The sequence below is a fragment of the Salvia splendens genome, chromosome 11 (genome assembly GCF_004379255.2).
Source record: "Salvia splendens isolate huo1 chromosome 11, SspV2, whole genome shotgun sequence".
NCBI lineage: Eukaryota > Viridiplantae > Streptophyta > Magnoliopsida > Lamiales > Lamiaceae > Salvia > Salvia splendens.
In genome coordinates this window covers 21,915,212-21,941,486 of record NC_056042.1, presented here as the reverse complement: position 1 = coordinate 21,941,486, position 26,275 = coordinate 21,915,212, and the positions used below count along the sequence as shown (strand labels likewise).

General features: G+C 38.9%; 3 protein-coding genes across 8 annotated transcripts; 1 reads left to right on the top strand and 2 right to left on the bottom strand.

The window, feature by feature from the left end:
* The first annotated feature begins 15,069 nt into the window (after positions 1 to 15,069).
* LOC121754591 lies at positions 15,070 to 17,092 on the top strand. The gene is made up of 3 exons (XM_042149926.1): positions 15,070 to 15,226; positions 15,499 to 15,550; positions 15,670 to 17,092. Exons 1-3 carry the CDS (start codon positions 15,070 to 15,072, stop codon positions 17,090 to 17,092), a joined length of 1,632 nt encoding a protein of 543 aa, XP_042005860.1.
* An 857-nt stretch (positions 17,093 to 17,949) lies between these two features.
* Positions 17,950 to 24,361, bottom strand: LOC121755490 (putative late blight resistance protein homolog R1A-10). 6 transcript variants are annotated; one of them, XM_042150785.1, is made up of 7 exons: positions 23,960 to 24,361; positions 22,609 to 22,865; positions 19,603 to 20,459; positions 19,448 to 19,535; positions 18,923 to 19,369; positions 18,185 to 18,849; positions 17,950 to 18,109 (listed from the first exon to the last, which is right to left on the bottom strand). In XM_042150785.1, exons 3-6 carry the CDS (start codon positions 19,947 to 19,949, stop codon positions 18,196 to 18,198), a joined length of 1,536 nt encoding a protein of 511 aa, XP_042006719.1. In that variant the 5' UTR covers positions 19,950 to 20,459; positions 22,609 to 22,865; positions 23,960 to 24,361; the 3' UTR covers positions 17,950 to 18,109; positions 18,185 to 18,195. The 6 variants fall into 6 exon arrangements, with proteins under 6 accessions (XP_042006719.1, XP_042006722.1, XP_042006721.1 ...); XM_042150788.1 differs by lacking the exons at positions 22,609 to 22,865; positions 23,960 to 24,361 and adding an exon at positions 20,883 to 21,075 and having other exon boundaries at positions 18,923 to 19,004; positions 19,092 to 19,369; positions 19,603 to 20,464; XM_042150787.1 differs by lacking the exons at positions 22,609 to 22,865; positions 23,960 to 24,361 and adding an exon at positions 20,883 to 21,075 and having other exon boundaries at positions 17,950 to 18,123; positions 19,603 to 20,464.
* LOC121754590 (serine/threonine-protein phosphatase 7 long form homolog) lies at positions 19,956 to 20,459 on the bottom strand. The gene has a single exon (XM_042149925.1). The coding sequence runs from the start codon at positions 20,457 to 20,459 to the stop codon at positions 19,956 to 19,958; it is 504 nt and encodes a 167-aa protein (XP_042005859.1).
* Positions 24,362 to 26,275: the final 1,914 nt, after the last annotated feature.

Below are 26,275 nucleotides of genomic sequence, written 5' to 3'. Positions count from 1 at the left end.
CGACTATGTTGCAGCGGACCGCTGGACATGCAGAATAGCTCCAGATTTCCAACTTCGCGTTTTGACTCCCTTTTTAGGCTCAAATATGCACATTTATCACAAAACATGTCAAAATACCAAAATAGATAAAATATGCAAATAATGGACATGTAATGCAACTTTGCATTGAAAATGGACCAAAAGATGGCCATAGAGACGTGCAGAATCCGAGCGTATCACACCCGCCGCCTCAAGATCAGCAAACCCCGAAAAGGAGAAACACATGAACATCACTATGGAACGTGGAGAAGAGATCACCGACTAATTCCAAGTCCGGAAATTCAAATGGATCTGGATTTGGAGAAAACTCAAAACCTTTCACAAATTCCATCTTCTCAACTCGCCAAAATCAACCAGCACCGCGACAGAAATTTAAAGGGGAGTGATATTGAATTGTTGAGCAGCGATGGACAGTTAAGGTTCCTGAAATTGATTAGAGAAAGATATGAATTTGAGTAAGATTAATTGAGAAGGAGGGAGACACGAGAGGACATTGATGGTTGAGTTGGGAGACGGAGAGAAGATGATAATGGGTTGGACCGAGGAAAGAGCGGTGACGATGAGGTCATGGAGCATCAATACTGCTCAACTGACAACGAGCATGCAGAGCCGACGGAAGCAAAATCATATTCCGGCAACAGCGACCACGTTGGAAGGACTTGGAAAGAGGCGAAAACATGATTAGAATGCGGATCAAGTTATATGGAATGATAACCGAACTGGTCGGATCAGTTATATAGAATGCGGATCAAATCATATTCCTCATGTGATATGTAACTTTGAATTTGGTTTTAAGGCTTCAAAGAATGGGAAGAGTGTATGGCTCGAAAGTGGTTAACTAAGGGGTGCCTTGATTAACGAGGCAGGTTCATGGTACGAAGGAAGAAGACGGCTCAAAAGGTTAAGTCCTAGTGCCTTTAGTCCTAACTACTTGTGCAATTTTCAGCTCAATATTAAAAGTCAGCCTCTCGTAAAATTTCCTTTTGTAAAAATAGTAGAAAATGTTCTACTTTTGGCTTATAACTCACATATAGAGAGGTTTCACAGTTGGTTTAGAAATTGAGCGTTTCCATCATACTTGCGTCATTCAAATTGATCAAGTTCTTGCAATCAAGTTTTTACATGTGAGCATGCTGAATTCTTTTTCTAACTCTTCCAAAGGGTAATCAAGTGTTACATTTATCCAATTTCATGCATATTGCCTATTTTGTTACTAACTAGAATTTGTTATTTTTGAAATTTTTTAGCATGTATATGATTCTTCTGTAACTAACCCGTCCCCCCTCCCCACTGCATATGAAATCGTCCTCGAGGGACTGGATGCAGTGGAAAGAAGGGTTAGGCATAGGCAACGACACAACATTAAACAAGGGAAACTTCTCACACTTAGACCAGACACTGGGCTAAGTGTGAGACAGTGCCAACAATCTACATAAGCTAATAAATATAGAAAGACATAACACATAGGCAAAACAGACCACAACTTCCATAAACTTCTCACACTTAGTTATGACACATGACTAAGTGTGAGAACAGAGTTAAAAACACAATTTACACAAAGAAACAGAGTTAAGGGTGATACTACTGCCTTCTAGATGGTTGAATCAGGGGATGTTGCATGCCTTCCTTATTGCCTCCATTACACAGGCCTTCCTTATTGCCTCTAAGGCGTTCGCGTTTATCGGAGCTCCTCCTCCTTGGTATTTTTATTCTTTTTCTCCGTCACGGGGAGAAGCATGCTGGCGGCGTTAGTAAGCCCCATACCTTGGTTGGTATGGTTTCCCTTCTTGGGAGGAGGAAGGATACTTCCTTCTGTTGGGGTTTTGGATCCCCTTGCACAGCGGAAGACTTGTACAAACAAATAAATCAGACGTAGGATCTATTTGACAGATTACAGGATTAATCAATTCACATGTTAATACAAAATTGCATGCTAGAACGCAAATAATTCATGCTCATAGAATATAAATCCTAAACATGAATTCTACGGAGTTAGCCAATTTACCTCGTTGATTCTCCAAAGAATCGTCGATTGCTTGCGCCTTCTCCACGATGATCTTCAATACTAGACCACAGATCTTCTGACTGGTGTCCCGAACTGTATCTCGACATCAGGGTGGGCTGATCTTATCGAAACACTAGGACTCGAATAAAGAAGACAGAACTTTCTCACGGAGAAGGAGCTGAAGAACTCACGGAGGAGAAATTCTTGAAAAAATCGTCCTCCTCATAATAATAGAAGTGGACGAAATTTTCATACTGAAAATTAAAATTTTTTTTTTCTCTTTTATTCTCCTATTTATAATAATTCATATTGGGCCCAGTCAGGGATCTATGGAAGGTTTTGGATATGGGCTCCCCCAATTAGCTTTTTACTAATTAAATTGAACCCACAATTTAATACAAGCTTATATTGGAATATTACGAGCAGCCACTACAGAAGTAATATTGCACTGCCTTCCAAATCCGAAATTATAAGTATTCCGGGTTTCCATGTTGTTTATTATTCATTTCCCGCGCTTAAGAAATAAATGCCCATTAATTAATTAAAGTATGCTATGGACTTAATTAATTAACATCTTATTAATTCCAAGAGTAGACTTAGCAAGAAACACTTATTTATTATTCATAGAGTAATAAAACTCCAACTGGCCAGTTTCCGAATAATAAAACCTTGTTCAAGCTCCTCTTGAGGACATTATCAAACGAGACTCACCTCGCGCACGATTCAACATAATAGCAATCCTAGCACCGCTAGATAATGATCACCACTACCCAATATACCTGGATCGTTGGGTGACGAAAAACCCGCACCTTTGGTAAGTCAAAGTAGTAGATACTCAATATCGTATGCTCAATGCTAACGTACATTGATTAAGAAATAGATATTTATCAAGACCTCGTCTTTCAGTAGATAGCGTAAAGACACGTCTTGCTGTTAGATCCATTCAGTGCTATACCACACCAACGTCATCTTATTTCAATAAGGCTTAGAAATAATCGGACTGACATTGCAACCTTTCACGATAGGTAGCCAAAGCCTAATCTAGGTTGTGAAATTCTTCTTTTTCTTTTGCAAAGCATTGCATAGAACCGACTGTAGTTACCTTAAAGTGGACGACGCCCACAACCAGTCTACTAAGCAAAAGACTTAGGCTTTGTTTACTTCTTATGCATTTAAATGTTTATAAAACATCTCATAAACGCACAAGCAAACACAATGTAATAATATACTGATTCTATTCGTGCGAAATGCTCGAATAATACTGAATCGGGTCAAAAGTGGATTGTAGAGTTTTTACGTATACATGCAACGTTCTATTCGTGCGAACTCTCGCTCGAAACATGCTTTTCAGTACACTAACCCTAACAATCTCCCACTTATACTCAAAACATGCTTTCGAGTATACCCACTGCCACAAACTCTCCCACTTATACACAAAGCAGGTATTGGAGCTAGATATATCGAACTACCACTCATTTCACATCATGTTTGAAACATGTTGCCACAAAGGCATTTTTCAGTGAAAAATCTAATTGGTTGTTCTCTGATAATATCTTTTGCGTCACTATGTCTTTGCTGCGTACTTGATCTTTAATTAATTTCATCTCTCTATGTGATTGCTTAGCTTATGATCTCGTGTTCCTCTTGAGTTAACCTTTGCTAGAGTAAAAATACTCATAGGTATACTCAAACTTACGATCAAAGCTACTAGGAGTATACTCCTAACGTAAACACATAAACTGAGGATGACTTACTCGATCACTGATTAGTCATAAGACTTAGTCAGTGTAACCCTAAGGACATTACATGAATGACTGGTAAACTAGAATATAGCGATTAGTCTTTCTCAAGTACTATGATATATTCATTACCTCAATCAAAGTCCTTTGCCATGGTTAATATGATATATACTTGCTATGCAAAAGCACAACTAATATCAAACTTAGTACACAGCATAGCATACATGAGACATCTATCTGCAGAACTAGTCTCATAATTCTTGTTCTCACTAAGCGTCAAACGACACTTGACTAGAGACAAGACAATTCCATCTTGAAAGGTAACAACCTTTTCATGGTATTTCCAATGCTAAAATGTTCCAAGCTATGTATAGATATAGGATTCCTAAGAGAATCTCAACATTCTTTCTAGCAATCTTAAAGACTTTAGATGCTTAGAATGTAATTAGTTTCTCTATAATCCTTTATCTTAAACTGGGTAGACAACCAGTTTCCTACGCTAGATGCCAATCTTAGTTGTTTGCAACTTTTGTAGATTTCATCATCGTAGAGTACCAATAATACCATATTTAATGCACTTTCAACTTCCTTGTGCTTACTACACACTTAAAAAGCACATGTCAAATTCCAAAACAATCTCGACAAAACACTTATCTCTGATTTAGATGCTTGCCTAAGACCACAAAGGTCTTCATAAGCTTCTAATCATGTGTTTCTTGCCCTCTATTACATACCTATTAGGATGTTCCATGTAGATGATTTCTTCAAGACTTCTATTAATAGAAAGCTGTCTTGACAATCATGATACATACATTCTAATTATGTAAGTGCTGATAGACAATAGGATCGAACAAATCTTGGCACAATGACAGCGAGAAGATGATATTTCTCTTTGGGCATAGCCCATTGTCATTGTCTAGCCATTTGAGATCCACATTTACACTTGCAAATGTAATAGCTCCCACTGACTGACACAGCCTGTAGGTAGTATTGCAAGTCTTGTAAAATATGTTGTCTATCTAAGATTGTAGTTGGGAATCTATCACCTTTCCAAGGATGAATATCCAAATGAACCAATTATACATTGTAGTTAAAGGGATTATGTTCAAGTTAATCTAAGACCGAGTCTTTCGACACTCTTAGACCCATGAACTTGTCATGTTCCTGGGAACGCTCCCACTACGACATGGTTCTAACAATCTTAGGTGTTGAAGTTGATTTTATTAGTGCAAAAGTTTCTAATGGTATGACTCTTTGGTAATATGGAAAATCCGATATCTCTCTATGTCCTGAGAGTTATCACGCTGTTAGGCTTTTAGTTCTATTCTTGATCTTCATACAAGAATTATATCTTTGAAGATTACAGAACTTATAATTTTACATCATTTGGGACAACCTTAAAACATACCTCAGTACTCAACTCCAATTACTTGGATACCTTTCCAACATGCGTTGGAACAACATTACACCTTGAGATGTGCTAGACTAGAGTCACTCTAGTCCACAACTCGTGTTTTGTAGAAGGTACTGATGATGGTAGTTTCTTTAAGGTGTATCTCGTTGTATCTAACGCTTATCCCATCAATGATAAGATTTTCATGAGTACAACTCATCACTTGATCAAACTTGTCTTAGAAAGACTTCGATTCCTTCTTACATAACTATCCCATTCTTTGAAAGAATGCTTGGATTCGTTAATGGAGATTAGACTCCCACTACTGATCATAAAGCTTTGCTCGTCTTCTTATTGGTGTAAACCATTGAGACTTGCTAGTCTTTCTACGTTGCACTTTTATAAGTATTCTGAATCATAGAATTCTAACTCATAGTGCATCAGATAGACATTCTTGACTTTCAACCTATTTAACAAACAATTTGTTAAAAACTTGATAGTCTAGATCAGTTTGAACAATAACTAAGTATTTTCTTGGCCTTAAGACTAAGAGCCATAAACACTTTATCATTCATTGTTTAAGAAGTCGATGTGTTGTTTATTACTCAATCTTGTTGCATCTATATTGTTTCAATACTATGATGCCTTAAACATCAACCATAAAACAATAGTTGAGCATTAAGAGCTCCCACTACAACAAAATCCTAACTGGATCAAGATCTCTTACTTAGAAGTTGCATTGTCATGTAAGTCATTGTCCTTCTATAAAAGAGGTCAATCCATCTTACAAAGCATCTTTACTCGCTTTAGACAAACTTTGATGACAATTCAGGCTCTCCCATTTCCATATCTAGTCTTTTGTTCTAATGAACTAGGACTTAGGAAAAATGCAGCCTTCATGAATTCGTCATCTATCATGTTACTTTCCTCTAACAGTAATATAACGACTAATATTCTGAAGGTTTTCTACTTTTCAGTTAAACCTTCTTGTAGTCATTTCTTATTACTTTAGGCGATGACTTGAGTCAGAAAACTATTTAAGTGATCAAAAGATCCCTCAAAACATTCTGTCTCTCTAGGATATTCCAATAGAATCATCTTGACAGATTCTATTGATATCCAACTTTCATCGCTACTAACCAAGACTTGTCGTGCTACTTAAAAGAAAATAGCTTGACCTTATTCCTTAAAGAACTTGTCAAGTACATGCAAAAAGCATTCTCGAACAATATTCGTAGAATTATGTCGAGGAAATGGAGGACATGAATTATTGAGTATAAACTCCCAGTTTTATCGATGAGAATCTTATCCATTTACATTTCCAGTCCACATAATTTTGGCATTCGAGTTTATTCCATTAAGATTGCAGACAAAATATGAATGACATAATGAAGATTTGGCAAATAAACTTATTATCACATACTTATGCTCAATACATAATCGCAAATAACCACAAAACAATTATGTATCTTGCAACTGTAAAATTAAAATTTTGTACCCTCCAGAGGAAGTCAATACGCATTAAAATCTTACAATTTTACTGGTCACAACACCGACGAATAGTCCAGAGACCACAGAGTGGCATGGCCGCCTAATGTTGCCTAAGCAAGACCACCGAATTTAGCATTACAGAGTCTCATTTCTACAACACACTCCCATAACAATGCTCATATGCTGCTGACAAGATCAAGCTATCTCATAAATTCTGTGTGAACTTCTGAATCTCGCAGTTTCTTAGGATTATTGTCCCACAGAGCAGGTGGCGATAATATTGGAAACCACATTCTAGTTCATACTATTTATTTTCGAGAAATCCGCCCTCATGAACTCGCTATTTCTTAGGATTATTGTCCCCACAGAGCTGGTGGCAATAATATTAGAAAAAAGCTTCATAAATTGCTGACCAATTGATGGAGACCATATACAACGCACTTGTTGTAATTATCGCTTAGATATTTTATATGGTTTTTGCATAATTATCACATAAGCAGATAAAACAGATAATCCACTTACAAAGATAAACACCAAATAAACAGATAAATCCATTTAATGCATGACATTTAAACACACTGGATAATTAATGATAATTATTTAATGTTTATCTTAGATATTAATTATCCAAATTCATTTAGGATTTATCAAGATAGTGTTAACTATCTAAATCCATTTAGGATCATTCTAGATTTTATTTCGATAAAATCAAATCCTTCAATTCAAGATAACGTTGATCTAGGATTATCATTATTTCAATCGTTCTAGGATATTACTAGACAGAAACAATTCCATCATAATCCATACGATAAATAAAATCCAACCAACCAAGATTTATACAAATCTTAATTCTATTTAGAATAGATATCTAGAATATATCATACATTACTTAGGATTTCTTAGATAAATAAGTTTATCTAAATCAAATTAAATAAGGATTTTCTTATATATTATCTTTATCCTAATCTATCTAGGATATAAATCCAAAAGATAAGGATAACTTGGATTAATGCTTATTTTAATCCATCTAAAATTTGTCATAATAGAATTAAATCTATTCAAATCTATAGGATAAAATAAATTAATATTAATATTAATCCTAATCCATCTAGGATTTATTCTTGGAGTAAATCCATATAAATCCATAGAATTAGATAATATTATATTATAATTATTCAAATCTATCTAAGATTTATCTAAGAACAAATCCTCATAAATCTATAAGGTAAGAATAAAATATTATATTATCACTATCCAAATCCAACTAGAATTTATCTATGAATAAATTCATATAAATTCATATAAATTCATAGGATAAGAATAAAATAATATTATCATTATCTAAATCCAACTAGGATTTGTCTAGGATTAAATCCATATAAATCCATAGGATATAGATAAAAAGTAGATTATTATTTTCCAAATATAACTAGGATTAATCTAGGAATAAAATCCATATAAATCCATTAAATAAGGAAAGAATCTAACTAATCCAATATTTGATTCATAATCAAATCTCATATAATATATAAAATCCTCAAAAGATATATTCAAATCTTATTTCCATATTAATCTTGAATTATTTCCAAAATTGAATCCAAGGATTTGGAAACCCTAATCAAAATTGGAAAGCGAAGTCACGAATCGAGGTGATGCGACGTCGCGCATAGGGTAAACCCTAATCTTGCGTCGTCGTACTCGAGTCCGGGAACCTGCCCGCGAAGGGCTCCCACTCGAATCACAGCTGCTACTCTCCGTAGCCGCCGGCGCCGCTCATGGCAGACCGCCGTCCTCGGCTGCTGGAGCGCGTCATCGTCGGATTGCTGGCGCTGCACTGCGGGATACCAACGCTGCTGTCGCTGCGTTGTCGCACCCGCCGCTGCCCGATCCCCACTGCTGATGCTGCACAGCCACCTTCGCGGTGCTGCTGCTGCCTCGTTTCCACACTGCCGCGTCGCTGCTGTAGTCCGTCGACGACACAGCTGCTGTCCGGCGCTGCTGTCCGAAGATACAGCAGTTGCTGCCGGAGCTGCTGTCCGTCGCCAACTCTCTTGCTTCCGTCGACTGTCGAGTCTGGGAACTACCCACGAAGGATTCCCACTCGACTCGCGAGCTCGCCCAACTTGATGTCTCCGACGCTGCTGCGTCGACGTCGCTCCGCCGGCGCTGCCCGTTCATCGCTGCTGCGGTGTCTTCAATTCGAGAGTCGAAGTCGAATTGACTCACAATTCACGAAAACAAAATTTCGTTCATGCATGTTTTCAAAACCATTGCAGTCAAACTAATCATTACCACATAATTATTATGTTATGATTACAAATAGTAGGAATTAGATTCCACATGTTACGACTCCAACAATCACGGAAAAACACAACGCAATTCATCCATCCACGCAATGGTCAAAACATGCATCAAGCAACTCACATAACATGAAATTAATCCACATAATCATAGCCAAAAATTGGCTCTGATACCAACTGTTGGGGTTTTGGAGCCCCTTGCACAGCGGAAGACTTGTACAAACAAATAAATCAGTCGTAGGATCTATTTGACAGATTACAGAATTAATCAATTCACATGTTAATACAAAATTGCATGCTAGAACGCAAATAATTCATGCTCATAGAATATAAATCCTAAACATGAATTCTACGGAGTTAGCCAATTTACCTCGTTGATTCTCCAAAGAATCGTCGATTGCTTGCGCCTTCTCCACGATGATCTTCAATACTAGACCACAGATCTTCTGACTGGTGTCCCGAACTGTATCTCGACATCAGGGTGGGCTGATCTTATCGAAACACTAGGACTCGAATAAAGGAGACAGAACTTTCTCACGGAGAAGGAGCTGAAGAACTCACGGAGGAGAAATTCTTGAAAAAATCGTCCTCCTCATAATAATAGAAGTGGACGAAATTTTCATACTGAAAATTAAAATTTTTTTTTTCTCTTTTATTCTCCTATTTATAATAATTCATATTGGGCCCAGTCAGGGATCTATGGAAGGTTTTGGATATGGGCTCTCCTAATTAATATTGTCTGTTGTAGCTTGTAAGGATTGGTCACTACATCAGTTGGATGTGACTAATGCCTTTTTCCATGGAGAATTGGAAAAGGACAAGGAAGTCTATATGACAGTTCCACCAGGATTTGATGGTGAATTTGGGCCTGGACAGGTGTGCAGACTGAAGAAAATCTTATACGGCTTAAAACAATCCCCGAGGATATGGTTTGGAAGGTTTTGCCAAGCGATGATCAAGCATGGATTCAAACAGAGTCTTTCTGATCATACACTCTTCACCAAGAAGAGAGGAGATAAGATAACCTGCCTTATCATCTATGTTGACGATATGATTATCACAGGAGATGATACAGAAGAAATCAATAACCTCAAGACCAATCTGTTCAAAGAATTCGACATGAAAGATCTCAGTCCCCTAAAGTACTTCTTGGGAATAGAGGTATTGAGATCAAGGCATGGAATATTTCTAAGACAGAGGAAACATGTTCTCAATCTACTGGCAGAAACCGGCCTTTTAGACTGCAAGCCGGCCGAGACACCAATGGTACCAAACCATGGACTTAAAATTATTGAATGAGCCGAGCCTGCAAATCGAGACAAATATCAAAGGCTGGTAGGGAAATTGCTTTATCTCGCACATACCAGACCAGACATTGCCTATGCAGTCGGAGTTGTTAGCCAATTCATGCACCATCCCCAAGAAGAACATATGAATGCGGCCTTGCGAATCGTGTGGTATCTCAAGGGAACGTCAAACTTCGGAATATTCTTAAAAAGGGGAAAGGATCTTGAAGTAGATGGCTATACAGATGCTGATTGGGCAAGTAATCCAGTCGACAGAAATTCAACCGGCGGATACTTCACATTTATTGGAGGCAACCTGGTCACTTGGAGAAGCAAGAAACAAAAGGTCGTTGCCCTGTCTAGTGCTGAAGCAGAGTTCCGAGGAATTAAAAGTGGGCTCATGGAGATTATGTGGCTAAGAAGATTGCTTACAGAGATTGGTTTTTCCCCAAGCCGTAAGAGTAGACTATTCTGCGATAACAAAGCAGCAATCTGCATATCAGAAAATCCAGTACAACATGACAGAACCAAACATGTCGAGGTCGATCGCCACTTCATTAAAGAGAAACTGGAAGGAGGAATTATAGAGTTCCCGTTTGTTCAATCAGAAGAACAGTTGGCTGATATTCTAACTAAGGCAGTGAATCCAAAGAGTTTTAGAGAAATATTGACCAAGTTGAACATTGGAGATACCGTTGCTCAACTTGAGGGGGAGTGGCAAAAGGAGAGACAAACGGCTAGTTAGCCACATTCCAAGAACCAACTACTTGGTAATTGTTACAACATTAAATAGGTGATATTTACCTAGACAAAACAATAAATTAGTGGAAGTCCAAGAGTTGTAATAGCCCTATAAAAGGGAAGGTTCTACATCAAACTAAACACAACAAAAAATACAAAAAAACACTCTTCTCCTACTCTTGCCACCATGTTTACTCTTCAATATAATGCCTCTCTCGATTACCATCTTTAAGATATCATGCTCTTATAGAAAAATAAGATGAATTGGTGACTTTGTCCACTAAAAATGAAGTTTCATATATAGCACAAAGAAGGTAAAGAAGGTGTGTGATATTGCTAAGACCACGAATTGGTGACTTTGTCCACTAAAAATGAAGTTTCATATATAGCACAAAGAAGGTAAAGAAGGTGTGTGATATTGCTAAGACCACCTCCAACCATACACCAAATCCTATTTTTGGTGTAAAAAAGTTCTCCAATCATACACCATATCCAACCCCATTTTTGAAGTTTTTGATGAAACAACACCAAATTTAAAGTAAACACCAAAATTGAATATCTATTGCAAAAGAGTTTTAAATATTGCATAATAGTCCTTACTATTATTTTGAGGACTTGAATTAGCCGGCTAATTTGTTTACTAGTACTTTGATAGTAATTTGCACATATTGAATAGAGAATTAGAGATATGTTAGCGTTGTACTAGGGTCTAGGAAATGTGTTTTACACCATTTTTCATTGAATTTGGATAAAGTATATTTTTCTATTAAAAAAATAATATAGGAATTAGCAAGCTGACCATATTATAATAAATTAGGTTTTTTCTTAAAATAATAACTAATAAATTTAGTAAATAGGAATGAATATTGCTAAAAAGTCTTGTTATTATCCCTTACCGTTATAATTATGTAGTATAGATAGTTTAGAAGTTGTTCAACTGAGATTCATTCATTACTTAAAGAGCTATGGATGGAGGTTTAGAAGTTGTTCAACTGAGATTCATTCATTACTTAAAGAGCTATGGATGGAGGTCGCACAACAAGAGCAAAGTCTTTATTAAGAAAGCAAGTTAAACCTCAATGCACTAAAATAAAATAAAACACGAACTACAAATTATCATAATAAAATAATAAAGTATATAAATATGGAATATTCTTTTGGGTTTGAGTTTGGAGTAAATGATTGGAGTAAAATTACTTTTTGGTGTGACCCATACTAAAAAATGGGTTTGAGTTTGGTGTAAATGGTTGGAGATGACCTAACTAATTCTTAAATTGATTACTATAAATAAATGATGGACATTGAATTAATAAATCAAGATACAAGATCATTCAACCATGAATATCAATACAATGTAAAAAAAATATCAATTAAGGGTATTGATGTCAATTGATAGAAGTTAGTTATAACTAACTTTTTAAAAATATCTCAAAATTTTAAATGATTATAACTATCTCAATTTATATTAATTTTACACAACATATATCAAATTAAAGATAATTTAATAAGGATTACAACGAGATCTTACTCGCATATATTCCGACGTCAAAATTTGAAAAAAAAATCTTGAATTTTCATATTTTTCGAGTATCAGATGAATGTCAACATAGCTACCATAATATGTCAACATAATGCATATACAATGTCAATGTTAAATTATGTTGCCATATTCAATGAATCGTATTGATATATTTAGTACACTACATTGACAATTTGATTCAAAATCCTAATTTTGATAGTTTTCATATCCTTATGAATTTAAATAATAATACTAAAACAAAATTACATATGAAAATTTATAGACCAATAGATCTCAAATAATCTTATGATCTTAAATTAACTGTAGTTAGCAACTAAAGATAGAGTTACCAATTGATCACACCCCTAGCACAAGATATATAATTTCCGAATGAATTTAAAAGATAGGTTATTAGAGGTGAGATCAATCGTCATCGTGTTGACATTTTTAATACACCACGTTGATAAATTGACAGAGTTAGCAACTTAAGAAGTTAGCAATATAATCCACCCCTAAAGTTATTATGTACACAAAACTTGGGTTTATACCATATCTCACTCTAGTCCCTCCACCGTATAGCACAAACTACACGTTTTACCAACATTAATCTTCTACTAATGATTTGCAAATGCAGGCCTTGTCATCGTCTCTCTAACATGTGTGACATTAACTCTACATCGATATTTCTACAAAATAGAAAAGAAAAATTTGAACTTAAACATGACATATATAAACAGAATTTAAATGGGTGCAAACCCTCTTACCAAAGAAGTTCTTACCTGCAGAAAATCTTGATATGAACACGTATAAATTTGAAGTCCATCATTGCCGAATTCCTCTTGCTCCTCCTTTATTCTTTGAGCTGAATCTACCACAGAATCACCACAGCGTTTCACCTTAATTGATTGAAGAGTTGGTAAACATCCGATGCTTGAAGGGATCTCTCGCAAGAATTTGATGTAGCGAAGAACAAGGTGCTCAAGCCGCGGAAAGTGAGTGTTGTGTGTGATCCAGTACTCTAGATATCAGCTTTCAATAAGCAAGAACTTGAGAGTGGAGAATTGGTTTTCAAATGTTTCCCACTTAGAGCCAGTGAAGGATTTCCTCTCGAGTTTGAGTACTTGAAGAAGAGGCAGGGAACCTATTTTCAACTTGATGTCTTCCCAAGGGAGCTTTGTATTCACTAATGTCAGCTTCTTGAGGGAGTGCGGGAAGCTCACTTCTCGTATCACACGGGTGTGTTGTTCAGAACAACGAAGGCGAAGTGATGCAAGTTTGTGGAGGCAACAAAGTTTGTTGAGGCCATAATCATCTTCTTCTTTCGAAGTGTCTCCATAATACAGCTTCAGTGTTTTGATGTTGGGGATCCTTTTAAGCACCCTCTCACCAAACTTGAGATTGCTCACTTCAGAAAGTGTCTGTAGATTTTCCAATACCGTGGCATCAATGTCGGGCAGACACTGTGCACCATCAAGCGTCCCTCCGTAGGTTATGACATGCCTCAATAGAGGGGTTTTTTCTATTTTGGTGCTAGACCACAACTATCATTCCCCGTTTGTACTGGACTTTTTTTTTGTTCCGAATTTGGGAGAGACGCATGACCTTCATGCGTCTCCTTTTAATGAGACGCATGACAATTATGCGTCTTTCATAAAGACGCATGAGGGTCATGCGTCTCTATTTTTTTCCGTGATTTTCTAACGACGCATGAGGGTCATGCGTCTTAGAAAAAGACGCATCTCCCTCATGTGTCATCTTTTTTTAAAAATTTCACCAACGACGCATGACCGTCATGCGTCTTAGGGAGAGACGCATGACCGTCATGCGTATTAAGGAGAGACGCATGAGCGTCATGCGTCTCTAACTTGCTTAAATCAGTGCCCAAGGCAGAATAGGCAGAATACGCGAGAGAAAGAGAGGAAGACAAAACTTGCGATTTCCTTGGCGATTTCTTGGCGATTCCCTTCATATTTAGGTAAATATTTAGGTAAGTTTCTTTCAATCTTTCAACATTGCTCCCGTATTTGTTGTTTATTTGCATATTATTAGGGTTTGTGATAAATTTATTGTATACTTACTATATAAGGGTTTATTGAAAAAAATTGTGTTTAATTGTTGTTGGTTTGTATATATATTTTTGCAGAAATCATGCAAGTATTCGTGAGTTTATATTGGGGTGGTAGAATATATCAACTTCCTCAAGTGGGCATTTGTTATGATCCTCCTCGTGCGAGAGCTTCCATCGTATTGGATTCATGTGTTTCATTATCTGAATTAGTTGCAATGATATGTGCTAAGATAAGAATAGATTCAAACCAACATTTCATCGAAATATCTTGGAGGCATTGTTTCTTGGGTACCGGTACAAGTTATGTATGTACTGCGGTTGACAGTGATCAAAGTGTGTTTTTTATGTTCAATGCGGCTCTAAATTCTACTCGGCATATTGAATTATTTGTTGAGTATTCGTCTGTTGGAAATGCCTTCATCCCACCAATTGTTGATCATGGTGTTGGATCATCTACGAGGTTTGAACCTTTGAGCATAGATTGCGGTATGAATGAGCAAACAGATGTTGCAGATGCTGCTGATGTTGGATTGAATACTCAAGAGACTGTAGAAGAGCATGCTGATGTTCATGTTGTACGAGGAGACCTTGATGATCCAGAATTGTCGTCATCATCGTCTGATGATATTTTAAGTGATGATTCGGGTGCTGACTCTAGTGATGAGGAGGTAGTGTATAAACCCGTCGTGCAAGCTGCATGTGAAGACTGCTATTACTATGTGGAGTCTGAGGCAACACTGGCAATTTAGGGTGGTTGAGAGCAAATTAAGAAGGTGGCATGCCGTGTGCAAATATCCAGCAGGGAGGACAGAAGATGGGACAACTATTATCAGCGAGACCAACGCTGAAAAAGCGAATGAATGTCGATGGGAAGTTTCTGTTACACACATGGCCCATGACGATATGTGGGATATTAGGAAGTGGCGGGGACGCCATAGTTTTGAAGGCCATCGTAATTATAGAGGACATGTTAACTTTTCATCACCAATGATTGCTTTGTGTATTCGCCATCAGTTGCTAAAAAACGCCGAGTTCAGTGCCGCAGCCGTAAGAAATTTTGTTCATGACAAATTTCATGTGGTAATCAGTTATAAGAAGGCATGGTATGCACGGAGAAGGGCTTTAGAGATTGTGTTTGGTGGATGGGAGGAGTCATTTAGGGATTTGCCAAGCTACATGCTTGAACTGCAGTATAGGAATCCAGGCACAATCGTTGAGTGGAGGCATAACGAGTTGTTGAGCCAGGGTCGTACTAAAGTCTTCTATTACGTGTTCTGGGCACTTGGGCGGTCGGCTATACATGCTTTCCAGGAGTGCCAACCTGTTTTAACAATAGACGAGACTCACCTTCGAGGAAGATTTAAAGGTAAACTGCCTGTTGCTTGTGGTGTTGATGCTAACAACAAATGTCTGCCTATTGCATATGCCGTTGTTGATGAAGAAACTGGCGACAGCTGGGAGTGGTTTTTGGATCATGTCAGGATTCATGTGGTGAAGTACGAAAGGGAGGTGTGCATCATTTCGGATAGGCATAAAGGAATTCTTAAGGCTATGCGTTCTGATGAATGGAAAAAGCCGCCGATATGTCACCACAAATTTTGTTTGATCCATGTGAGGAAAAATATCTTGACAAAACTTAAGGGTAAGGGCGGTAAAGCAAAAGGCATGATATGGGCATTGGGTGTGACAACTCAAGTACGCAAGTACATGCGAAGGCGACGTGCACTACGGGAGGAAAGTCTTGTTGCGATACACGAGCTCAACAAAGCCAAAAAAGAGAATTGGTCTCTTTGTTACGATGATGAACTGAGATGGGGGGTGCCCTCAACAAACATGTCAGAGAGCTACAACAACGTGTTGAGAGGTATAAGAGAGTTGCCAATTAGAGCTTTGGTTGATCTGACATTTTGGAGAACAGTGGAATGGTGGGCAGATAGAAAGACAGAAATACAACATACCGAAGGTCGGTTGACCCCGTGGGCGAGGGACAAACTTGATGCGAATGATGCGAAGGGGCAAATGCATTACTGTTCAGTACTTGACCAAGAAATAGGTCATTACCAAATTCGAAGTCGTCCACGCGTTGAAAAGGGACAGGCAAAGGGCAATAATAGACAAGACGTCGAGTTCATGGATTCAAAGTGCAGTTGTGGGAAGTGGCAGATGTGGAGAGTTCCTTGTTCCCATGCGTGCACCGTTGCCAGAGATCGAGGTAACTCTATGTTTGAACTCATTGATAAACACAACCACAAAGCTACATGGGAAGCACAGTACTATGGTGTCTCATTTCAAGCGCCAAGACACGAAGACTATTGGGCAAATCCTGGATGGAAATTGCGTATCACACCTGAGCAGTTGCTTCCTCGAAAGCGCGGACGAGGCAGAACAAGGAGGATTCCTAATCAAATGGATGTCCGCGAGGAAGATGAACCGAGAGCTCCCCGCAAGTGCAGGAATTGCGGCGTAGATGGGCATGACCGTAGAAATTGCACAATCGGTCGTGTTATGTAGGATCCTCCCCGACGAAATTGTTGACATCTGCAGTGCAGGTATTTTTCCTTCTCAATTTTTGATTTTATATATTTAATTTACCTTTGTATGAATGGAGTAAGAAGATAACTTTGTATGTTTTTATTTTGTTTAGGAGCTGGAGACGAAGAGGAATTAGCAGGAGAAGAAATGTGTTATGATGAAATGTAGTTTGTTCTATCTGTCACTAGCACTTTAGTTAATTTCTTTTGTTTAGTTTCAATGAAAGGTTGTGTTTCGGACTATTGGAAAATGGAATGTATTTCTCTCAACTCCACTGAATAATAGTAGAATGTTCGATTGAAAATTCACCGAAAACGCCCGATCGGGAGAAATTAGAAGATGGAATCGCCCGACCGGGCGAACTCTTTGGACTCTGCCTGCCTGCAAGTTAGAGACGCATGAGCATTATGCGTCTTAGGTAACGACACATGACCCTCATGCGTCTTAGGTAACGACGCATGACCCTCATGCGTCTTAGGTAGTGATGCATAATGCTCATGCGTCTCTAACTTGCAGGCAGGCAGAGTCCAGAGAGTTCGTCCGGTCGGGCGATTCCATCTTCTAATTTCGCCCGATCGGGCGTTTTCGGTGAATTTTCAATCGAAAAATTGTTTTGAATTTTCAATTTGAACTTTAATTATATTTACAAAATATAATTAATACTCTATTTAGTTATTCATTAATAGTATATCTTTTCTTTGTTTTTTTTAAGCTTTCTTTTGGGTGTGTAATCTACTAATCTTCAACTAAGATTTTTCAATAACCTTAAAAATATTGGGGCAAATGTCCTACCGTATATTATAATAATACACCAACATAAAAATAAATAACATGACTTTGAGCAACAAACCATAACATACATATCCAAATATCATATCATATGCAACAATCACACAATCCGTTCCATCAAATAGTGCTTTCCTACAAAATTCGAGCAATTCTACCCTCATTCTTCCTGGAGGACAATTCTACCCTCAGTCTTCACAGTCTGACTTCCTGGAATGGAGAAACTAATGAAATTATTAACCAATTGAAGATTCAGAGCTATGATAACTTAAATAAACAAAGTACCTGAAAAATTGCTACTTATACGACGACGGAGTGTATTTAGACGGTTCAATCCCCTTGTTCTTCCTCGTAGATAGTCTCTTGTACACTTTGCTCACGAGCTTCCCAACCCCGCCGCGTGATGAACCCTCCGCAGATGGTCGAGGTTGGACATGGATGCTCTGAACAACGTCTTCTTCCTCATGTGCCTCGACAATGTTGTCATCTTCTTCTTCTCCTTCATCATCGTCCTCTTCTTCAGCTTGTACAGGAGGCATGATCTGATAATTCTGGAAGAATGAATCGACCGACGCTCGGGCACCACTCCATTGCGGCACGTCATGGCTTTGTGAATATGGGCGACGATTCCAATCGGGCTCAGGCTGGCTTGGAGAATACAGTGGGCGGTCCCACTGTGACTGAGACTTATGCGCCGGGTGTGAATACCACTGGGGTGGGTCATGCTCTTGATACTGCGGCTCTGGTGCTACATAATTGGGATGCGGCTGGGACATCCTAAACTGCTTTGTGTAGCCATGTCCCCCAGTACGAACACCAGGCGCTCCACGACGCCGTGGAACTACTTCTTCTTGATACGGCATGACCACATCCTGATGTTGAGAAGCGGGGCATTCCATGACATCACTGTTGTTCGTAGATTCAAGGACAGTCCTAACAATTTCTCGAATCTGGCGCACCCGTGGGTCAATAAGAAACAATCTATATCACATGAAATCATATAGTTTAATATAACAAACTTACAAATAGTCTCATCGAAGCAGCCGACTCGTTCATCCCACCGCTGGCCCGTGCCCCATGCTGAGTCATGTACGTCACGGTAATCCTGTTATACCACGCCATATAACCCGAGCTCATGGGATTATCCAAGGACATCGGTGCGGCGTATTCGGCAGCTTGGAACCTTTCGTACCTCATGTCCCACTCCCCAATGTAGAACTGATGCGTGTTTGCCCAGTTGTTGCCCTTCTTACCACGCCGATCATTTTTGCCTAAATGATCGGCGTTCCTTAGCATCCTGTCTACATTCTGCGGTATATCCTGATACCGATTGAATTGTCGGCGCACTCGTCCAGGCTCATGGGCCTCGACATAGGCCCAACATACCAAGTAGGTCTCGCACAGAGAGCATCCAGCTGCATCATTGCAGTAGTCAGGCAGTAGGGCTCGTGCGTATGGCGTCCAGATAAACTACAAAACAGCAATGCAAATGCCAAATTAATTTCATAATAAGTTCATAAATGAAGTCTAAACCGAAATAATATTCACCTGGCCAGGTCTAATCAGAGATATTTGGTCACGGTAATGCTCAACCGAGTGTCTAGGAGCATTTCCTATCACCGTTGTTCCTTTCCACCTATACATAAAATTTATGTAAGAAAATAATCCAATATGCATTAATTAATAAATATTTAGATATATACCTGGCGCCACATGGTGTATATGGCTCGTGCACAACTGGACCTATGAACGCAGACCTCAATGTGGGCATTCTTTCCCACGCCCATAGCTGCAGAAGGATCATAGGCCCGCCCAACTCTTTTCTCTTATCCATGGACGCCTCGCACAGATAATGATAAAGGTAGGCTAATGCCGCACTTCCCCAACTAATAGTCTTCACCTCTTCCGGATCCCCAAGCCCATTCAACCACATAAATGGCACCTTACACCCCGTGGTGTCCGGTAGAATGAGACCTCCTAATAAAATTAGGGCGTGGATACGTGCCCTTTGGATGTATACGTACATAGGTAGGTCATCACCCAGAGGCATTCTTGTCTAGTTGATCAGCGCGGTCATCAGCAAACCGCCTTGCTTTGTCTCTGTGGAAGTATCTGGTATCCATCCCAACAGATCGCGGCACTTGCTGGTCCAATCAGGAAAGTTGTCATGATAGTCACGCCCTGTGAAGACGCGACCGTCTGCCCTCAAGCCCCAAATAGCTTGCACATCTTCCAAGGTGATCGTCGCCTCACCGATCGGTAGATGAAAAGTGTGTGTCTCCGGCCTCCAACGCTCAATCAACGCCGTGATCAGCTCATTGTCCACCTTCATGGGCTTTTCACAATCGATCACGCCTTTGAAACCAAAGACGTCAAGCCAATATCTAACATTCTCGTGAATTTCGACGTCCCAAGTCTTGCTTTCTGTCCTTCGGACCTTAAATACTTGGGTTGTGCCCTCTTTCATGAGTTTATGTGAAATGTGATGTTTCTGCATATTTAGCAAGGACGGGTCTTCGGGTCCATATAATAATTGCCCGCTAGAACTTGAAGTCTCCATCTAATCTAAGTACATATTCACAAAACAAATAACATATACATTCAAATTCATCGTCAAAATAACAACACATCATAAACCAAATGATTGATTCACTCCAATTCAATACAATTCATGATTTATAAGGCCTAATTTACATATAGCTACTAAATTAGAAGGTTAAATTAAAAGATGCAATTCAACCTATACTTTATTCTTCAATATCAACCAAAATCACAACACCAAGCATCTCAAACATATCAATACTATACAATAGAATGAATTTACCCACTAAAATCCATTACAATTAACTACCCAACAAAAAAATGGCCAAAATTTAGCAATTTGTTATAAACCCTAATTTACAAACATTAGGGGAAATCTAAACAAACTATGCAAATTAACAACAAATAAGGAAGGAATGTTGAAGGATTGAACGAAACTTACCGGAATACGAGGAGAAATGGTCCGATTCGCCGGAATTTCCAATCAAAAATCGCCTAAATCGCCTAAGTGTCTTTCTGTCGCGCCTGAATGGGGCTACTGCCTCGCCTCGTCTGATTTAATTCGAATTAGAGACGCATGAGCCTCATGCGTCTCTCCCTAAGACGCATGTAGCTCATGCGTCGTCTATTAAAATTTTAAAAAAAAAGAGACGCATGAGGGAGATGCGTCTCTCTTTAAGACGCATGACCCTCATGCGTCGTTAAAAAAAACGAAAAAAAAAGATAGACGCATGACCCTCATGTGTCTCTATAAAAGACGCATAATCGTCATGCGTCTCATTAAAAAGAGACGCATGAGGGTCATGCGTCTCTCCCAAACCCAGAACAAAAAAAAACTCTAGAACAAACGAGGAATCCTATCTTTCTTCTAGCACAAAAATAGAAAAAACCCCTCAATAGAGGCATCTTCCAAATCCCGATAACATAATTATTGTCAACGTTTAAGCCCAGTGTCTGCAAATTCCAGAGATTAGAGACCGAAGAAGGAATTCTGGGTATTGGATGCTGATATTCATCGACAACAAGAATACGTAAGTTCACTAGCCCAAGAAAAATCTCCTCATAATAATCAAGACTTTTTTCTTCCTTGGAGTATCTCTGAAATACAGATAACCTCAACAATCTGAATTTATGTGATAACGTGTTTGGACATCTCCCGAAGAAAGTCCGGACAAGTGATGCAGATTCCAGAGATTGAAGGAGTGGAGTTGGATATTCCGATGAATACGACGTTCGGAATTTAAGCCATGTGGAATGTTGCACTCTTCCAACACACGTAAAAACTTAAATTTCCGAGCTTCTCTCAAGCATACATCCCTCAATAGATCATGGAATTTGCATGATTTTAGTTTCCCATGGTAATTTCGTGTTTCACCTATAAGGAGATTTCTATGAACAAGTTCTTCTACATACTCTTCCGCTACTTCTTCCAAACTTTTTCCATTAATTGGTTTTAGAATTCCCTCAGAAACCAAAAACATGATTAATATAGAGACTGAAATCTCATGATCTTCCTCATATACTCCTATAAATAGGAAACATGGTTTTAAATGAATTGGCAAATTATTGTAACTCAGGAATAATATTTGCAAGCAATGCTCATTATCATCCAAATTCACAATTGAACTTAAACTTTTTTCAACGAATACCCAATTTTCAACTGTCTGTTCAGACTTTGATAAGAGTCCCCCTATCACAACAATTGACAACGGAAGTCCTTTACAACCTTTCACGATCTTCTTTCCAATGTCCTCCAACTCAAGAGGGCAACTTTCGTTCCCGAACACAGTCCTAGAAAATAGGCTCCAGCTAGTAGCCTCATCCAAAAATTTCATATCAAGACCATTTGAGTAGTAGTTAAATTGAGATGCCAAGTTTGATAGCCTTGTAGTCACTACTATTCTACTTCCGTTCCTATTATTTGGGAAGAATGTCCTAACTCCGTTCCATGCCTCAATATTCCACATATCATCCATAACAATAAAATACCTCCTACCTATCAAATATTTATACAATTGTTCCCCTAATTCCTCTTCACTCAAATCTTTCCAATCTTTCTCCTTGTCTACTTGATCAAGAACTTGTTTAAGAATTTCTCTTGCATTATACTCTTGAGAAATTGTAGACCACGCACAAACATCAAAATATTGTTGGACAAGTGGACTTACATATATATTGCGAGCAAGAGTGGTCTTGCCTATCCCGCCCATTCCAACAATCGGAATAATTTGGTGATCATGTCCTCCACTAGTGATCTTGTCCAGCATTTGATACAAGACATCGTCAAAACCAATCATGGTAATGTTTTGAGCAGTGGAAGCAGTGCTCACATACTCTATCATGTGCAGTTGTTTTTGGACTACCATCTTCTCTTTAATTTCAATCTTGATCAAATTCATGTTTTCTATCACATTATTATGCAGATCTGTTGAAAACAAATGATCACCACAACTTAATTAGAAATTTGGAGTGATGTCTATAGAGGTTTGAAAACCAAAATTATGTTTTTATGTATCCTTTAGACATACTTTTGCTGACTATTGTTCTAACAACAAGATTGTTTTAATTAGCAAAATGTGACTCTTATTCTGGGACGAAGGGAATAATAAACAATAAACTAAGGGAGTAATAAACAATAAACGAAGATATAAATGAAATATAGTACTCCCTCCGTCTCAACTAAGTTGAGTCGTATTCCTTTTTCGGGATGTCCCAACTAAGTTGAACCATTTCCTTTTTTGACAAAGAAACAAAACATCCAATCACTCTTACTTTATTTCATAATTTAATTTACTCTCTCTTTATCGTTTCTACTTTATTCATCCTTTTCAATATAATTTCTTAATCTCCGTGCCCAAAAGTTTTCTGTCAACTTAGTTGGGACGGAGGGAGTACTAACTACTACTCCCTACGTTCCTTGTTAATAGAGACATTTCTTTTCGGCACGGAGTTTAAGAATAATGTGTTAAATGGATGATGAAAAAAGTAAGAGAGAATAAAGTAAGAAAGATGAAGAGAGAATAAAGTAAAAGAGGGAAGTACTTTTTGCCAAAAAAAAATGACTCAATTAACTTGGAACTTCCCAAAATAGAAAAATGACTCTATTAACATGGAATGGAAGGAGTAATAAACAATAAACTCATCACAATTTTAAGTTTGAATTAGTATTAATTATTTATTTATTTAGTTATGAAGAGAGAGATATTTTATATAATAACTATGTAGTAATTTTGACTGCGTTAATATGATACCTTTGATTAGTGTGGTATATAGGAAGTCCAAAAACATTCCCATATTTTTCGGTATTTTTCCAATAAAAGTGAATGTCATAATAGGTAAGATTAGTTTGAGTGTTAATCTATTTCCATTCGTCAAATAAATATTGATTCGACACATCATATTAAAATGTCAACTTGGTATGCCTTTCACTAGTGAATTTTTTTGTCCAACCTAATGGGCTTCAAAGCCTAATAACAGCTCTATAACGAGGGGATAAGGATCACAAACTGTATAACAAACCTTGATAGAATTCAATGGAGCTGATTTGTTCTACATCATTTCTTGATCGGGCAAGAATTTGATCCACGATATGCGACTCGATCACATCCTCAGCATCGTAAGCCGCTTCTACAATGCGACTCTCCCAAAAATCTTCTTCTTTGGTGTAGCCAATATGGGGAGAATAGCCTTCAAGAAAATCTTGGAGGAAAGTGATTAATTCGGTGAGAGATTCAACTTGTTTTTGATCGAGGGAGATAGGCGGGTTTGAATGAGTTTGAATTTGACCTATAATTTGCATTACAGAAACTAGAGCTCCGTAGGCCGCCATTTCCCACCTTTTCTAACACAAGCTGCAAAGGTTTTTGAGAGAGTAGATGAAGAAGACTTTGGTCACACTATCCACCGAGTTATATGCGACTATGTGAGTGCCCCTCCAAACAAGTCTGTGATAAGGAAAATTATCCTAGCCACTTGTACACTATCTCAAATAGTGTAAACTACTCTCTCTATTCGTCTCGTTTCTGGACTGCACGTGTTTGTAATGTAAGAGAATTAAAGAGAAAAATGTGACGAGAAAGTTTCTATAAATACAAATATGACTAGTTTTGGTGGATGGACCAAAACGGTAAAATGAGACCATTTTTTCATGATGGAGGGAGTATAATTTTGTATTGTGCGGATTATGATCCGTGGTGGGATGAAAATACTATACCACGCGCAGACAAGATGCCTATTTATGTGTTTATTCAATTATGTTTGTGATTACTTTTGCTTTTATTTCTTAACAATATAGCAGCAACAATGAAAGATATAGGCATTTTGCCGGTTTTCATGTAGAATCTAAGGGGAAACTCAAGAACCCTAAAGAGAAATCAAGAAGAGTGCATAGAGGGTTTAAAGGTAATTTGCTTCTGTGAATTTTTACTGTAATAATAAATGGCTGTATGAATGTTAAGACCTTACGCCTTCTCGAACGCCGATCTCTCTCTCTCGGCGGTAATCTGTCGTTCCGGCGCCTTGTTTCAGGGTCGGCGGCGGCTCGAACGGATTGTGTGCGGGAAGCTTCCCCGTCAGGCAATCGAGTTCGGAGGAAAATTCACAAGATAACAACGAGGTGTTGGGCGATCAATAATTTTCATTCATAATCTGTTGTGAACAATATAGCCCTATTTATATTCTATGGACCCTAGGTTTGGTTCGACCTAATCCTACATCGGGAAAGAACCAACAAGAAAACCCGACGGAGCTTATAATTGCGCTCGAATTAATTACAAAAATAAATAATAAAAAGACTCCAAAATAAAAGGCTAATGTTCGACTAATGCCAAAAATAAAGACTAACTAATTATGGAAAGAATTACTTGGCGACGAAGTCGCCGAACCTATTCGGAGGCTTTGCGTTCCTCGTCGGTTTTGTCTTCGCGATGGACGCTTCCTCTCGGACTCCCTTTGCACGCCTCTGCTCCCGCCTATCCCCGTCACTCTGCTGGCTCTGTTCCGCCGCTGGCTCCTGCAGAGCCTGCGGTTCCATTGGGCTTGTATCAACCCCCCTCTCCACGGCAACATCCTTGTCCTCAAGGAGGATATTCGGGAACTTCCGTTGAATCACATCCAAAGGCTCCCACGTTGGCGACTCTGTACCATCCGACCAACGCACCAACGCACGCTCTCTCGGGTGGTCCCCATTCCATATCGTCCTCCTCTCCAGCACACGCACCGGGTACACCACCGGGCGGTCCCCGAAAAATTCCGAAGGTAACTCCCCCAAAGGACCCGCGGAATCCCCCGCTACAAATGGCCGGAGGAGACTAACGTGAAACACGTTATGAATCTGGCTGCCCTCTGGAAGTTGTAGTCGATACGCCACTTGTCCGATCCGCTCAATCACTGCAAATGGGCCATAATAGCGACGCGCCAATTTCGCCGACAACGGGCGCGCGACCGAGTGCTGACGATAAGGTTGGAGCTTGAGCAACACCATATCACCCGCCACGAACTCCACATGACGGCGATGCTTATTCGCCGTATCCCGCATTCGTTGTTGTGCGCGGGCTAGATTCCCTCGAAGCTGAACCAACAGCTCACTCCGCTGCCTGATCAGTTCCGCCACCGACGAGGGTGTCAACGCTGATGGAGGAGCAAAAACCAGGTTAGGCGGTTCCCGCCCGTACAAAGCCTTGAACGGCGACATGCCCAGACCTGCATGATAGAAACAATTTAGTGCTAGCTCTGCCCAAGGCAGGAAGTTCGTCCATTTGGAAGGGCGATCTCCCTCGAAGGCTCGCAGATATTGTTCGAGGCCCCTGTTCCGCACCTCTGTTTGACCGTCCGATT

Excerpts from the sequence above, each read along its gene's own strand:
- LOC121754591 (XM_042149926.1), top strand. The coding sequence starts at position 15,070 with ATGAATGAGCAAACAGATGTTGCAGATGCTGCTGATGTTGGATTGAAT. Across the intron at positions 15,227-15,498 it reads TATTTTAAGTGATGATTCGG|GAAGTGGCGGGGACGCCATA; the intron begins GTGCTGACTCTA and ends GTGGGATATTAG. Across the intron at positions 15,551-15,669 it reads ATCGTAATTATAGAGGACAT|TTATAAGAAGGCATGGTATG; the intron begins GTTAACTTTTCA and ends TGTGGTAATCAG.
- LOC121755490 (XM_042150783.1), bottom strand. The coding sequence starts at position 24,269 with ATGGCGGCCTACGGAGCTCTAGTTTCTGTAATGCAAATTATAGGTCAA. Across the intron at positions 22,866-23,959 it reads CTCCATTGAATTCTATCAAG|ATCTGCATAATAATGTGATA; the intron begins GTTTGTTATACA and ends TGTTTTCAACAG.
- LOC121754590 (XM_042149925.1), bottom strand. The coding sequence starts at position 20,459 with ATGGAGACTTCAAGTTCTAGCGGGCAATTATTATATGGACCCGAAGAC.